Below are 16,145 nucleotides of genomic sequence, written 5' to 3'. Positions count from 1 at the left end.
GGAAGCCATTGAAGATTCTTAAACAGATATTTTGATATTTTAAGGTTGGATTAGAAATGTGTTTATATTTTGGGCCTTTTCATCTTGGGTGAAGACGTGTTTGATAAAATGATGCTAATTCTGATTCTTAATGTTTAATGGAAATGCCACAGAGACAGAATCAATTTAGATTGGGAAATAAAGTCAGATGACCCCACTTCGGCTGTGGAATAGTTCACTGTCAGGAGACAAAGGGCACTGAGGCAGAAATGAATCAGTGTCAATATGAGATTTTTGATGATACCAGTCTAGAGAGGGATGGAACAAATAGAAAGATGGGAGAAAGTGTTTGCCCTGTGGAGTTTTTTAAGGGCAGTAAATACATGGCACGTACAGTCATTATCTCGTTCCATCCCATAGGAGGCATAATCTATCTTGATATGTTTTCCTGTTGAGCTCAATGGTAATCTTGGAGTTTGTGTTAACACAGTGCTCCAGGCAACTACTATCAATTGATCACAGTTGGCACTGGAATTCAAACCTATCTGTCATGTCTTCAGTAAGAAATGAATGATATGCTCTGGCTGGTGTGGCTCAATTGATTGAGAGGTTGCGGGTTTGATTCCTGGTCGGGGCACATACCGGGGGTTGTGGACTCAATCCCCAGTAGGGACTGTGCAGGAGGTAGCCAATCAGTGTTTCTCTCTCATTGATGTATCTCCCCTTCTCCATTCCTGTCTCTTGGAAATAAATGAAAAATTTTAAAAAGCAGTGAAAGAGAAATAGATTATGATTGTACTCATGATGGAAATCAATTTTTATTTTTCCAGGTGGAACTTGCGGAAATCTGTGCCAAGAGTGAGCGTTATATTGGCACTGAAGGAGGAGGGATGGACCAGTCCATATCATTTCTTGCAGAAGAAGGAACTGTAGGTGGCATTGAGCTATTTGGAAATATCAGCCAGGGAAAAGTTCACACAGAGAGGAAGGTTATGAGATCCCTAGCATGCTCGATTTTGGCAGTCTGTTCTATTAGACTCTATTGTAGCATGGTTTTCTCCTCTCCTTTGTAATTCAAGGCTACCACCAATTCACCTATTCTGTTTTATGATGATCATCTTTCCCCTAAGCTTCCAGAATCACCCCTCAAGTCTGTTTTTCTCTTGTGTTTAGTTTTTTTTTCTTCTTCCTCCTAATTCATTGTTAGGATGATTTCTCAATTCCCTAGTTGTTGAGACCACTTTTCCCTCTCTCGTCCTAAATCACTTCATCTCATGGCATTTCCTAATCTCTTGTTGGTTTTAAACCCAAATGTTAGTTTTCTTACCACATATATTCACAACCCCTCTTTTTATCATTTACTCTTTGGTATCATTTTTCTCTGTCAACATTTTTGGGGTTTCAGTGGTGGGGAAAAGAATGTTGACAGTAAGCCAGGAATGAATTCTTTAGCTAGATACCACTTCCCCTTGGCTATCTCCTCCCTTAGGCAGAGTAGAAGTTTTGTGTTGTTGGTCATAAAGTGCCCATTTCCAAAGTAGAAGCAGACATTTCTTTAAAATATTTTCTTAGTTTTTCATCAGATTCCTATTTTCCCAGAATACCTGGATTTTTTCTTATTAAGAATATTTGTTATTGATTCCCCTAAGCCAAAGACATGAGGCATGAGGAAATTTGGTTTAATGCTAAGAAAATACCCTGGGTGTTTTGGATGAGACCTGACAAGCAGACATGATGGCACGAATCCTGATGTTAATGTAAGTTAGATGTAGATCTGAACAAAGTCCCAATTCTTTGGGCTTGCAAAGCACTTTCCAATTTGACCCCTGCTTTACCCCTCCTATCCACCCTTTCACCATGCCTCCCTCCTCAAACTCTAAGCTTCAGTTAACTTTCAATCCCCAAAGCTCTAATAACACCTCATGGTGTTTTCCCACCTCTGAACTTGCTTATACTTTTCCCTCACCTTGACATCCTATTTGGGTAAAGACACCCTCTGCCTGTCCTACTCTTGCTCATCCTCTAAGACTCAGTTTAGATTTTCCTTTTTTTCCCAAGGGAGCCCACGCTAGGCTATATCTCAGGGGTCTTCAAACTACGGCCCGCGGGCCACATGCAGCCCCCAGGGGAGTCTGATCCGGCCCGCCAGGTTTTTTGGGCAGTGAGCGCAGCCAAGGTGTTACAGTAGGAATTAGTAGTTCATATAGTCCGGCCCTCCAGCTCTCTGAGGGACCGTGATCTGGCCCCCACTTTAAAAAGTTTGAGGACCGCTGCCAGGTGTTTTAAGTATGTGTCTAAATAGCACCCTGCCCTTTACTACCATTGTAACACAATCTGGAAATGTACTTGTCTATTTGACTGCCTTTCCCACTAGATTGTAAGCTCTATGAGTGCAGGGACAGTGTCCGTCTTGTTCACTGTTGTAAGTACAGTAACTGGAAGTCAACAAATAATTCTTGATGGTAAATGCATTTTTTAGGAAAAAATTTACTAAGATAAATAAGTGCATAAAAGGTTAAACATTTTCTGAAATTTTTTTCCAATAGGCCAAGTTGATAGAATTTAGCCCTCTGAGGGCAACTGATGTGAAACTCCCCAGTGGAGCAGTGTTTGTGATTGCCAACAGTTGTGTGGAAATGAATAAGGCAGCAACCTCCCATTTCAACATCAGGGTGATGGAGTGTCGGCTGGCTGCAAAGGTATGAACTATTTTCACTTAACGTAAGCTTTCTCTGGTTCTTTTTCTCTTTGTTCCCTATTACTTTGTCTCTTTACCTAAAATTAGGGAAACATTCTGACTGCAGCAACATTCTAACTCAAGGACAATGGGGTTTAGAGCAATCTTCCAAACTCAGGAGATAAATAAAACTATAGGTGTGCCCTGCAACCTCTAGCCATTGAGAAATATATGAACTTCACAGCTGAGTCTTTTAGAGTGGGACTGGGGAAGAGAGGACAGCTTATGTATGTGAAGCACAGGCAATGGATTCAGTTTTTGTTTGGAGAAAGCAAGTTGGAGGTGATTGATGGGAAGTGACCATAGCTGATTTTGTTTCCAGAAGAAAAGTGATGGCAGCTTCAGTCCTTGGTCCTCTTACATGTACCATTTTGTACTGGGCCATCACTGGTTACTCTAAAAATATAGGCTTGGTGCAACCCTCCCTGTGCCCAGAATACTTCTACATGTCTAATGGGGAAACACAAACCAGAAGGGAGCCCTGCCAGTTCTTTGTGCCATGTTTTAGAAGACCCTTGCCAGTCCAGCCTTAAATCTTCTTACAAAATATTCATTAATATTTGTTGATTAACAAAAGGATCCAGAACATGAGACTAGAGAGAGTACAGAGTTAAAGTTATGAGGATAAAAAAATCCCTTTGTAAATTATATACATTTCTAACCATTATGCTGTATACCTGAAATGAACATAAAATAATACTGAATGCCAACTACAATTGAAAAAAAAAGAGAGAGAGAGAAAGATAAATAAGAGATGATTAGTATGTGATCAGGTGGTATATAAGCAATGCTCCAAAAAGTGACACAAATTAAATGTTATGGAGGATCCAGCAAAGCTCATGATGTGACTAAAAAGTGAAGAGAACTGAGGCTGGGAGCTGGGTAGTGGAATCTGGGTCAGGAGCTCCACTGTGCTTTCTCCTAATCATTCTTCAAATAGCAGTTAGAATGATGGTTTAGAAATTTCAGTCTGATTAGGTAATTCCTCAGCTTAGCACCCTTCAAAGCTTTGCATTTCATTGGAATAAAATCAAGTCCTCATCACCACCTGGAGAACCACGCAGGATCCAAGGCCTGTGTACCTCGTCTTCGTCTTCTCTTAGCACCCCTACTCCATTGCACTCTAGCCTGAGCGACTTTGCACATGCCCAGAACACTTCTCCTCCAGTCCTCTTTGTCCCTCAGGGAAGCCTTCCTTGACTTCCTTATTCCTTATTCCTTAAGATTCAGGTAGGGCTCCTTTTGAACTTGACATTACAGTAACAATACTGTCACAACTGTTTAATGTCTGTCTCCTTTTTTCTGATTTGATTTTACCTGAAAAACAAGACTATCCATTTTATATCCCTAATGCCTGGCATAGTGCTTAGGCTAAAGTAGGCATAGATAAACATCCTATATAATAAAAGCCTAATATGCTAACTGTCTGGTAGTCCAGTCGGCCATTCAACCAATAAAAGCATAATATTCTACTGATATGCTAAGAACACTCAACTGCTCCTTATGACATGCACTGACCACCAGGGAACAGACTCTCCGACTGGTAGGGTAGCTTACTGCTAGGGTCTGGTTATTCAGGACTGAGTGAGACAGGCCGGACATGCCCTGGAGCCCTCCCGCAGTCCTTCCCTTGCTGGCCAACCTCCTGCGTCCCTTTCCAGCCCTGATCGTGCACTGGTGGGGTCTCTCTGCCTAGCCTGCGCCCTCTCACAATTTGGGACCCCTTGGGGGATATTGGAGAGCTGGTTTTGGTCTGATCCTGCAGGCCAGGCTGAGGGACTCCACTGGTGTATGAACTCACGCACCAGTCTCTAGTTTGTTAAATAAATGACTACTGCCTATGTTCCTGCCCTATGATGTTTATTTTGCTCAATTTTACACTTTTTTTTTTTTTTTTTTTTTTTTTTACAAGTGTATATTGTATGCCCAGCACTGGGCTAGCTACTATGGAAATAGCTACCCCTTCACTTTTACTCCTACCCCCTAAAGTTGTGAGGTTGAGGAGAGGAGAGATATGATGAACCAGAAAAAATAAGAGCTTTTTTTTTTTTTTCCCCTGGAAAGTTTTGGGGTTAAGTATTTTTTTAAAAATCATTATTTAAATTTTAAAAAATTGGAATGTACTCATTCAGATAATTTCTAAAAATTATATAAAAAACAAATGTTTCAATATGAGATATGCACAATATTTAATCAGTATATATATGAGATGAAGTAGTATGAAAAACTTCAATATCAAGGTTTTAGTGTTAGTGGCCTTTTTTGTTGTTTAGGACAAGCATCCTCTTTCAGGAGATGGAAGAAATTAGTGTGTTATTTGTTTGAGTGCTTATTTTTGTTGATTTCTGATTTTGAGGTCGATGAGTAAGTATTGCCTTCCTGAGAAGACCTCAGATATACACAACATTGTTTTCACAGTTTATCACAAAATTACATATTCTCTACAAGATCCATACATGAGCTAAAACAGGGATGAGACATGTGACGTAGACTCATGTTGTGACTACTCTCTTCCAAAGACTCAACAAGAAAGTGAGGAATAAAATTTTGAGACTGAATCTCTGTAGTGAAAATTGTCAGGAGGGGAAGAATGTCTTTTTGGAATTAGCTACAAAAAGCACATCTCTTTTGAAAACAGCAGCTGAAAACCTTACTTCCCTGTAGAACCACCTGTTCTGGAGGATGCCTTCTGAGTGAGACTGCACAACTCCATACGTGTTTTAAAGGGTCTCTGGTCAGCAAAATTGGCATCTTGATTTTATTTTTTTTTGGCCACATACTCCTCACAGTTAGTATAGGTAAACATTGCTTTAAGTACTCTGAACTTTTCTCTTTTTTAAAATATAGAAGAAATAAAGTGACTATTAAGATGGAGAATGTTTTCTAAATCATGTTGCTGCAGATCACTAGAATCCAAGGTTATACAGAAAAGGGAAATTTAAGATAAAATTGCTGATATGGGTTACACACATAGCTATTGATGTTAAGATTATGTTTTTGCCTACGAATATGAACTAGAATTCTGCTAAACGTATTGTCCTTGCGATATGATTCCATTTTTCCATTTTTCAGTAATATGTGAGCGAATATAATTTTTGTTTGGAAATGGTCTCATTGAATCAGGAAATAAAATCTCATGTTAAAAAGGTAAAGAAGCTTGTTTTAATCTGCACAAATTTTTTGTTTTCAGACAATAAAATGAGGTGTCAGTGGAGAAATTACTAATCAGGATAATTTTGAAAATGAGAGTGAATAGATAAATCTCTACATGCCAAAATTGTACTAATATTTTCTTCTCCTGTCTCTCTAAACCCCTATTTTGAAAATGAGTACCTTTTGTATCTTAATACAGGGAAGTACTCTAAATCAATAACCATGAATTTTATTTGTTTTATTTTAATATTAATAGTTTCTACTATTCTTTTAAAAATTTTATTTAAGTTTAGTTAGTATGCAATATTATATTAGTTACATTAGTCTCAGGTGTATAATAAATATAGTGGTTTGACATTTTTATAATGTGTTTACCCAACTAATTCTAGTAATCATCTGTCACTGTGCAAACTTACCACAATGTTATTGAACATATTTCCCTTCACCCTTTTCATCCATCTTTTAACCCCTCCTTTCTGGTAACTATCCCTTTGGTCTCTGTCTTCTGTTCTTAAGATTCCTTTCTCTCCCTCTCTCTCCTTCCCCCTTCTCTCTTTCCAGCAGCTTCTAAAAACTAATTGATGTAGATTCATTAAAAATCAGTGTCATGTAGAGCCATTGAACTAAAATTAAAAACATTTCAAAGCAAACTCAATAGAGATTTATAATTATTACTTGCGTAAATGATACTTTTAAGTGAAGCACATTTTCATGTTCTTAAATTAACAAAGTGGACAGAAATCTTTAATGAGCACAACATTTTTCATATTTTACATGTATTCAGTGGCTTAAAATTTTTCCAGAAATGTTTTATGTCTATAAAAAAAGAGAGTAGCCCTTAATTATATTGAGGGATAAAATGTGTGATGCCAATAATAAATATTACGGGAAATAAAAAAGGGAAGAGAAATTTTACTATTGCTTTTTGCATATCCTGTGCTCTTTGTGGCAACATGTGAAGCAACGGAGGAGAGAGTTTCATGTGGTCCTTTGACACTTTAAGGGAAATTCACAGCGTGATTCTTTACAGAGCCTGTTTGGTCAGGGGCCACCACACACACAGTTTTTTAGCTCCTGCCACTTAGTGGTCAGTGTGGAACTTATTCTCTCTGTGGTGAAAGAATGAGGAGAAGTGGGCATAATATTTTCAGGGCTTTGGCAGTTTCCTTGAATTTGAGAAAAATTCTTGGGTATGTGGCCAGTTTCACTGAGACTGTTGATTCAGTGGAGCACTCTCTGCCAAGACACTTGTGTGGAGTTTTCCTAGAATGGCGAGTCCAGGCTGTAGGGCAGAGGACGCACACTTTGGGGAACAGGGTGGATGCGTGTAGTGGAGCCAGGTTGTGGCAGAGCTTTCAGTGCTGTGCTAAGGGTCACACTAGTATTTTAGAAATATTAGTCTGGTAGCAGCGTCTTTGTCTTGGTTGAAGAGAAGTGGGTCTTAAAGTGTCAGTGAGGATGGGATAAAAAGGCTCTCTGATTGGGTGTCTGTCTTCCTTTCGGCAGAAACACCATTGTTTGGAGGCAGTATCCCCCTGACCACCCTTCCCACTTCCATTGTGTTAAACGACCTTTTATATGCTCTGACCACATTCTGTACTTTTCCATTAGAGCAGCTTATCACAATTGGATTAAATTCTTCACTGTGTAATTGTTAAACATCTGTCTCCTTGGGTAGACTGAGCTCTGTGAGGTCAGAAGCCATGAGTGTCTTCTTTACTGCTGTCTGCCCAGGACCTGCAAAGTAGTAGGCGCTCAGTAACACTCACTGCCTGCAGATGCACAGGAGTGAAAGCGAAGTGTTGAGTCAATAAGGCTGCCATCTTAAGCTGGGATGATGGATGGAAAGCATAGGGCTGCCACTGATAGGTTTGGAGAAGGTAGGACATAAGGTGACTGGAAAGTGGGAGGATATGAAATTTCCTCATGGCATTTTCTTATGAGTGGCTAGAAATTTGAGCTTGGGATGTATCTCTCGGCTAGGGCTAGAGCCTTTAGATATATTTATTTTGAGTTGAAAGTTGAAACCAAGAGCTTAGTTCAGATTGCCGAGGGAAAGAGTGTGGCAAGATCAGATCAGAAGGCCAGGGGCTGAACTTAGGAGGCAGCTTCAGTTAAATAATAAGAAAACTGAGTCATGGATGAAGATGGTATTGGGACCAGAGAGGGGAGAGGGATACCAGGAAAATTCACTGTTACAGAGGCCAATAAATAGGGAATGTGAAGAAGATAGATAGTGCTGAGTGCCAGAAGTCACCGATTCATCTATACATATTAAACCCTAAGCGACCAGTCGACCCTTTGACTGGTCGCTATGATGTGCACTGACCATCAGGGGGCAGATACTCAATGCAGGAGCTGCTCCCTGGTGGTCATTGTGCTCCCACAGCAGGAGCGCTGCTCAGCTGACTGACAGGCACCAGATACTGGGCTCAAGGTTGGCAAGCACAGCTGCAGGGGCACAAGCCTCTCCTGCCTCCGTGGCAGCACTACCGAGCTGCAGGTGCAGTGGGACTGGGATGAGCAGGAGCGACAGGGAGCCCAGCCCAGGCCAGGGCTCCTCCCTGGCCTTCTGCTTTGCACAATACTACAGCCCTTGGGGGATGTTGGACTGCTGGTTTTGGCTGGATCCCACAGGCCAGTGGGCCTCTAGTAAGTGTATAAAAATGCATCTGATTTCTCGATATTTACTTTGTATCCTGCTACTTTACTGAATTCATTTATCAGTTCTAGTAGTGCTTTTGGCGGAATCTTATTTAGATGCCTTTTTTTCCCCTCTGATTGCTGTGGACTTCCAGTACTATCCTATATAATAAAAAGCTAATATGCAAATCAACCAAAAGACAGAATGATTTGTTGCTCTGACGCACACTGACCACCAGGGCAGATGCTCAACGTGGGAGCTGCCCTCTGGTGGTCAGTGTGCTCCCACAGGGGGAGCACCACTCAGTCAGAGCTGGGCTCCTGCTGGCAAGTGCAGTGGCAGTGGCGGGAGCCTCTCCTGCCTCTGTGGCAGCGCTAAGGACCCCTCAGGGGATGTCCGCCTGCTGGCTTAGAGGGCACAGGCTGGACTAAGAGACCCCTCCCCCAAGTGCACAGTTGTCGTGCACTGGGCCTCTAGTGTTGATTAAGGGTAGTGAGAAAGACATCTCTGTCTGGTTTCCATTCTTAAGGGAAACACAGTTCATTGATCTTTTGTATTGTTTTTTTAGAACTCTCTTTTCTTCATTTCTGCTCTGATCTTTATGTTTTTCTCCTACTAACTTTGAGCTTTGTTTTTCCTCCCGTTAAGTATGATATTGGCTGTGGGTTTGCCATACGTGGCCTTCATTATATTGAGGTATGTTTCCTCTATTCTCACTTTGCTAAGAATTTTGTTAGTTTGTTTGTTTTTTTACCATAAATGGGTGCTGGTTTTTATCAGATGTCTTTTCTGCATCTATTAATACGATTATTTGTTTTTTATCCTTCATTTTGTTTATGTGGCATATTATATTTATTGATATGCAGATATTGTGCCGACCTTGCCTCCCCAGAATGAATCACAGGTGAGCGTTGTGTAAGATCTTTCTATTTATTGCTAGGTCTAGGCTCCTGATATTTTGTTGAGGATTGCAGCATCTATGTTCATCAGAGATACTGGCCTATAATTTTCTTTATTTTTAGTGCTTTTATCTGGTTTTGGAATTAGGAAAATGCTGGCCTTATGGAATGATTTTGGAAGTCTTCCCTTCTCTTGAATTTTAGGGAATAGTGTGAGAAGGATAGGTGTCAGTTCACCTTTTAATATTTGGTAAAGTTCACTGGTAAAGACATCGAAGATGTCCAGGACTTCTATTTGTTGGGAGGTTTTTTGTTTTGTTTTTTAATTACTGTTTCAGTTTCATTGGTTGTAATTTTTATATTCAGATTTTCTAATTCTTCCTGATTCAGTTTTGGATGGTTGTATGATTCTAGGAATTTCTCCATTTCATTCAGTTTTCTAATTTGTTGGTATATATTTGTTCTTAATATTTCCTTACAATTCTTTGTATTTCTTTTTTGTGAGTTATTACTTCTCTTTCATTTCTTATTTTATTTGAGTCCTCTCTCTTTTTTTCTTAATAAGTCTGATTAAAGGTTTGTTAGTCTTGTTTAATTTTCCAAAGAACCAGCTCTTGGTTTCATTGCTCTTTTGTATTGTTTTTTTAGACGCTGTTTTCTTCATTTCTGCTCTGATCTTTATTATTATTTTTTCTCCTACTCATTTTGGGCGTTCTTTGCTGTTCGTTTCCTAGTTCCTGTAAGTGTAAAGTTAGATTGTTTATTTGGGAATTTTCTTGTTATAGGTCTATAATACTATGAATTTCCCTTTTAAGAATACTTTGCAGTCGTGTCCCATAGATTTTGTGTTGTTGTGTTCTCATTTTTATTTATTTAAGTTAACTTTTGATTTATTCCTTGATCTTGTTGTTAACCCACTCATTGTTTAGTAACAGTGTTATTTAGCCTCCATGTCTTTATTTTTCAGTTGTTTTTTTTTTTTTTTTTTTCTTGTGATTGATTTCTGGTTTCATTCTATTATGGTTAGAGAAGATGCTTTATTTAAATGTTCTTAAATTTATTGAGACTTCTTTTGTGTCCTAACATGCAGTCAATCCTAGAAAATGTCTAATGTGCACTTCAAAATAATGTATATTTTGCAGCTTTGGGTTGAAATGCTCTGAATATATCGATGAAATCCATCTCATCTAGTGTGTCATTGAAGGCCACCATCTCCTTGTTGATTTTCTGATTGGAAGATCTTTCCATTAAAGTCAATGGGACTTTAAAATCCCCTATTCTGACTATATTAGTGTCAATCATCCTTTATGTCCATCATATATTGAGTGCTCCTATGTTGAGTGCATAGGGGTTATATCTTCTTGTTGGATTGCTTCCTTTATCATTATGTAGTATCCTTCTTTGTTTTTTACTATAGCCTATGTTTTAAAGTCTATTTGGTCAGATATAAATAATGCTACCTTAATTTTCCTTTTCATTTGCATGAAATATTCTTTTCCATCATTTTACTTTTAGTCTGAAATCTAAAATTTAGTATGTATCTTTCATTCTGAGGTGCGGATCTTGAAGACAGCATATACATGGGTCTTATCCATTGAGCTACTTTATATCTTTTGATTGGAGCATTTAAGCCATTACATTTAAAAAGATTAATGATAGGTTCCCATATATTGCCATTTTTAAAATCTATGTTCTTCCATTTATTTCTCCTCCTCCCCCTCTTTCCTCTCCTTTTTCCCCCTCCTCCTCCTTCTCCTCTTCCTCCTCTTCTCCCTCCTTTTTCTTCTTTATTAAAAGTCTCCTCTTCAGATAATTTTCAGTTGTTAATTTAGGGTAATTGTTCTCCAATTTAGTTTTATTTCCAGTTTGGTTCAGGGAGGAGGTGTGAGGAAAATCTACCTACTCTGCTGCCATTTTCAAGTTTTTCTGTTTTTATTATCCTATTTAATCTTCACGGTAGTTTGTGAAGTAACCATTAAGTGTCCCACTTTACTTGGGAATTTCCTGGAAAGATATGTTGTGACTTGTTTTAAGTAAGTGCATGAGTCCAGGTCTGTCTTTGTCCCTCCTCTTTCCATTGTGCCCCTTTACACGTGAATGAGCATGATGCTTGAATGCCACAGCTATGCTGTGCTGAGGGTGTAGTGAGGAGATCCATTATGCACAGTTGTGTAGATTTCTTCAGGCCTGCAAACTAACACAGAGAACATGGACAGTAGGGATGACTAACATTGGGGAGTTCAATGTGGTGAATGATGTTTATGAGTGGAACATGGACATGGAAGTCACTTGGGGCCAGTTCTATGCAGTTGGAAGGAGATGAGGGGAAGATGAGCCAAGAAAAAGTATGTACAATACAAACTGCCTTGTATGATCCCATTTATTTCAAATTATATGTTTGGAGGTATGTATGAAGCATGCATAAAGAATTGTATAATAGGATGGTTATTAAAAGGGCTGTTGGTGCTTATCTCATTGGGTGATTACAGATGATTTATTTTAGGGTTTTTTATTGTTATTTTTTACTTTGAATCGTGTGTTCTTTGCAGTTTAATAAAAATGTGTGATTTGTATAACCAGATACTTTTGTTGTGTGAAAAACAACTTGTTAAATGAGTTCTTGTTTATAGAAGTAACTCAGAAAGGGATTAGAATTTTTATCCTTTGCTGACTTGGTGAGGAGCTGATCCGGTACTTTTCCCATTGATTTGCTAATACTACTATATGCAATGAAAAAGTTTAAGAGGGGTGGATCTGATAGACAGGCTTTCGAATTAGAGCCCATATCTTAGCTTTCTCCTACTGTACTCTCTTCCTGGAAGTCTCAGTGACTCTCAGACTGAGGGTTTTATCTTCTAACTGCAGGAAAGTGTCTGGTTTGCAACCTGGTAGTGCCAATGAGGCAATTCCCTTTGGAAGCAGCCCTCAATCAATGATGGATGAGAGTTAGTGGGTAAATATCTCAGCTTTCTTGCCCAAGGGTAAGACACATCTCAAGTTTATACACACAAGTCCAATAGGCCTTACCTCACCTGACTACATCAGTGTACCTCACATTAGCTTCTCTTCTTGTCTTACTTTCCATTTCTCTACCAGCACTTCCTGGTATCACTGACCCCTCAAATTCTTGTCTCGGGTCTTCTTCCAAGAGAAACCAACTTAAAACAGGGTCCCAGTGCTGTTTATCTGCCTCCTCCAAGGATTGTGGACAAAGCACTCACCTGCTTTCTGGTCCTCAGAGCACAGAACAGGCTCAGGAGCCTATTGGAAGTGGTATGTCATATGAGCACTTAATATTTGCAGTGGTGAAAACAAAATGGTGAATGTTGACAAAGAACTGCTTTTTCTTCTCTTCCCATCCTCCTGCTGAGCGAGGAACTTGTGACAAAATGACCCATAGCCCTGACTCATAGACCTGCTTTGCAAATGTTCTAAAGTAGGCCAGTCACCCAGGCCATAAGTGGCAAATTCCTTCATGAAGTTCTGTCTTTGAGCAACAGCGATCATACCCATCCTCTGCCCTCATCTGCAAGTCATCTTTCTGTTTCCTGAGCCAAATTTCAAAGGGCTTAAGTGACTTTTCTATTTTGCTCTGCAATGTAGTGCACATACTCAGTGGCTCATGGCTGTGCAGCTGTGGTTGAGGGCATGTGGTAGATTTCATTCTTCACTGAAACACTCACCACATTGGCTGTGGACCCTCCAGCCGAGGGCTAAGTGAACCCAAAGGCAAACTGTTGGAGTGAATGTGGACCTCTGTATGTTAGTGCTTCTAACTGTGGTAGAAAGGCACAAAGGGAGTCTGCCTTTGACAACAACCTTGAAGGCAGCAGACTTCTCCCTACACATCTTTGGGCCAATTTCCTGAGATGTAGTGCAGTGTGACTTGTTCAAGGGGAGGCAAGGGATGGGAACTTGGAGATCATTGTTGACTGAAAGGTTCTTAGGAAGACCCCATTCTCATTGCTTGGGTGCCATTCTTTGATGTTTCTCCTCTTCCTCTTGACCACCTCTCCTCCTTCCCCTTCCTTTTATTTTTATCTTTATCGCTATCATTTTCTTTGAAGGAATCCATTTATTAAAGTGTTTTTAAATCACAAGAATGATTACTTTTAACACCAATCTTAGTTTAATTTTCAAAAACCATTTCTAAGACTTGAGTAGTGATTTAAATTCATGAGTAGCACAACATAAATATCAGCCAGACCTCATTGAGAATGTTGCCTTGGGGAAGCAAGAAACAGTTATAATGATGCAGGAGAAATTAATGGACCAGATTTCCCCGATATGAGTGGGACTGATCCTTGTGATATCTATAGAAAATGAATTTTCTAAGATATGCATGGGAGGATGGGAAGTGGAAGAAGATTTTATTTGCATGGAGTTATATTTTTCAGGTTACAATGTTCCATTTCCCCCAAGCCAGTCCTGAAAGAGGGGCAGCTGGGAGTTTAGCAAACCAGAAGCAAGGCCTGTGTCCAGAGTTTTCGTTCCATGTTGTAGCTGGTGTGGTTTAGCATTCAGGCCAGATTTCAGTCATCAGTCCATGTGTGCCATGTGGGTACAGGGGAGAGCATCCCCTTGCAGCAGGAGTCCTGAGAGAGAGAGGGAGTGAGGGGATAAGGGAGGGAGAGAGAGAGAGAGAGACAGGGAGAGAAAGAGAAAGAGAGAGAGAGAGAGAGAGAGAGAGACAGAGAGAGAGAGAGAGAGAGAGAGAGAGCCGAAACCGGTTTGGTTCAGTGGGTAGAGCATCGGTCTGCGGACTGAAGGGTCCCAGGTTCAATTCCGGTCAAGGGCATGTACGTTGGTTGTGGGCACATTCCTAGTGGGGGGTGTGCAGCAGGCAGCTGGTCGATGTTTCTCTTTCATTGATGTTTCTGGCTTTCTATCCCTCTCCCTTCCTCTCTGTAAAAAATCAATAAAATATATTGAGAGAGAGAGAGAGAGAGAGAGAGAGAGAGAGAGAGAGAGAGAGAGAGAGAAAGAGAGCGAGCGAGCGAGCTGGGGGACTCCATCCTGGCCACTAATTTGTTCCCAAGTATGACTTGCAGACAGGTAAGTACTCAGCCCTTACTGGGCATGCATCTAAACTGCATTTGTCTAATCCCTTCCCCCACCCATCAGCAGGGAATAGAAGCAGATAATGTTAAATGCATTTAATGTTAAATGCAAAAGGTTTGGTTTTTGGCAAAGTTGTGGGTCTCAAAAGAACTCTTGGCCCAGAAAGAAACTCACTACAGACTGATTCATTTGCATTTCAGCATAACCATTATTGCTTGTCTCATTTTCGGTTCTTATATTTCCAGTAGGACATGATCTCACTTATCTAGGGGAAATGACGAACAACATAGACTGATGAACAAGAAAAGACCCAGAGATAAGGAGGCATGGATCAGACTGTTAGACCTCAGAGGAAGTGTATGGGAGGGTGGGGATAAAGGGGAGAGATCAACCAAAGGACTTGTGTGCATGCATATGAGCCTAACCAGTGGTCAAGGACAACAGGGGGGTGGAGGCATGCGTGGGGAGGAGTGGGGGATGGGAATGGGGGGGATGAGGACAAATATGTGATACCTTAATCAATAAAGAAATTAAAAAAAAAAGAAAATAAATGGCATGCTTTTACTATCTGGCCTGCCTTTTCTCTCCTTTTCTGTTAAATAAACCAGGTTATTATAATGGCATCAATAAGACCTGGGTTTAATTTCCAAATGTCAGTTTCTCTCATTTCTTAAATAGAGTAACAATATCTATCTCACAAAGCTACCAAAGATTGAAGGAAGCAAAAAAGCATATTTTAAATCATGTAGCACCATATAAGCTGCATTGTTTATCTCAGTTGGATTTGGATCTGTATCTGTAAGAAAGCATCATTCTAGGAGATCATTGACTTCAGCTTTTTCTGTATAAAATATATATATTGTATGTTTCTCTTTTGCATTATGTAAGTCTTTATAAGTTTTCTGAAATTTTATTTTTGAAACATAGGCCATGAATGAATTAATTAAATGAATGAATGGGTCAATCTGTGGAGGTATCAAATCCAACACTTCTAATACACTAACAAAATGTGCTAAGCAAACAAAGTCAGAAGAAAGGTTTTAGTTTGTGTCTTTGCTTTAAAAATGGCACAAGTTCTGTGAAATATATGAACCTAAAAACATAATTCTTTTACCTCTTTTCCTAGTTCTGCCTAAAATCATGAACTCATTTCAAATGAGGTTTAAAAAGAGGATTAACAAATATAAGAATTTATGTTATTAACAGTCTTCAGAAGTATGTAGCTCTAAGCAGAGTACAATGATCTTTTGGTAAACTCTGCTTCCTGTAGAAAAGAAAGAAAATCAAATCATCAGCATAATAGAAGAATAAATCAGATGCACATTTCCTTGCAGACTAACTTCCCTTTCTTCAACTCGCCTCCTTTTGCTGCTGTGCTGTCTGCACCTGCCCTCCTCAAACCCAGGGACTGAATTTTATAGACCTATTTTCACAGTTTTGATTGTCACCTGCCTGAAGGGCTCAGTCAGTGGTTTGGGGAACACGTTCTGGATTGGGGTTCCGGTGCGTAGACCTGGTTACAAAGGTTTGGTTTGTACTTAACCCCCTCCAGCAGACTGAGGGGGTGCCTCAGGGCACAACTGGAAGCCAAACTCCTTTCCTGAGGGTGGAGAAACATGCAGCTCTGCTAACTACCAGCAACCTAATGAAATGTTTTTTCATAAGGTCACCA

General features: G+C 39.8%; 1 protein-coding gene across 3 annotated transcripts in view; it reads left to right on the top strand.

The window, feature by feature from the left end:
• Positions 1-16,145, top strand: part of GALK2 (galactokinase 2) — a 122,448-nt gene that overhangs the window by 72,170 nt on the left and 34,133 nt on the right. For all 3 annotated transcript variants that reach the window (XM_084898276.1, XM_084898278.1, XM_084898277.1), the window contains 2 exons: positions 810-908; positions 2,526-2,678. In XM_084898276.1, coding sequence (XP_084754402.1) covers positions 810-908; positions 2,526-2,678 — 252 coding nt within the window. The remainder of the gene's footprint in view (positions 1-809; positions 909-2,525; positions 2,679-16,145) is intronic.

The sequence above is a fragment of the Pipistrellus hanaki genome, assembly GCF_964339955.1.
Source record: "Pipistrellus hanaki genome assembly, chromosome: 1".
Lineage (NCBI taxonomy): Eukaryota > Metazoa > Chordata > Mammalia > Chiroptera > Vespertilionidae > Pipistrellus > Pipistrellus hanaki.
This window is presented reverse-complemented; position numbering and strand designations above follow the sequence as displayed.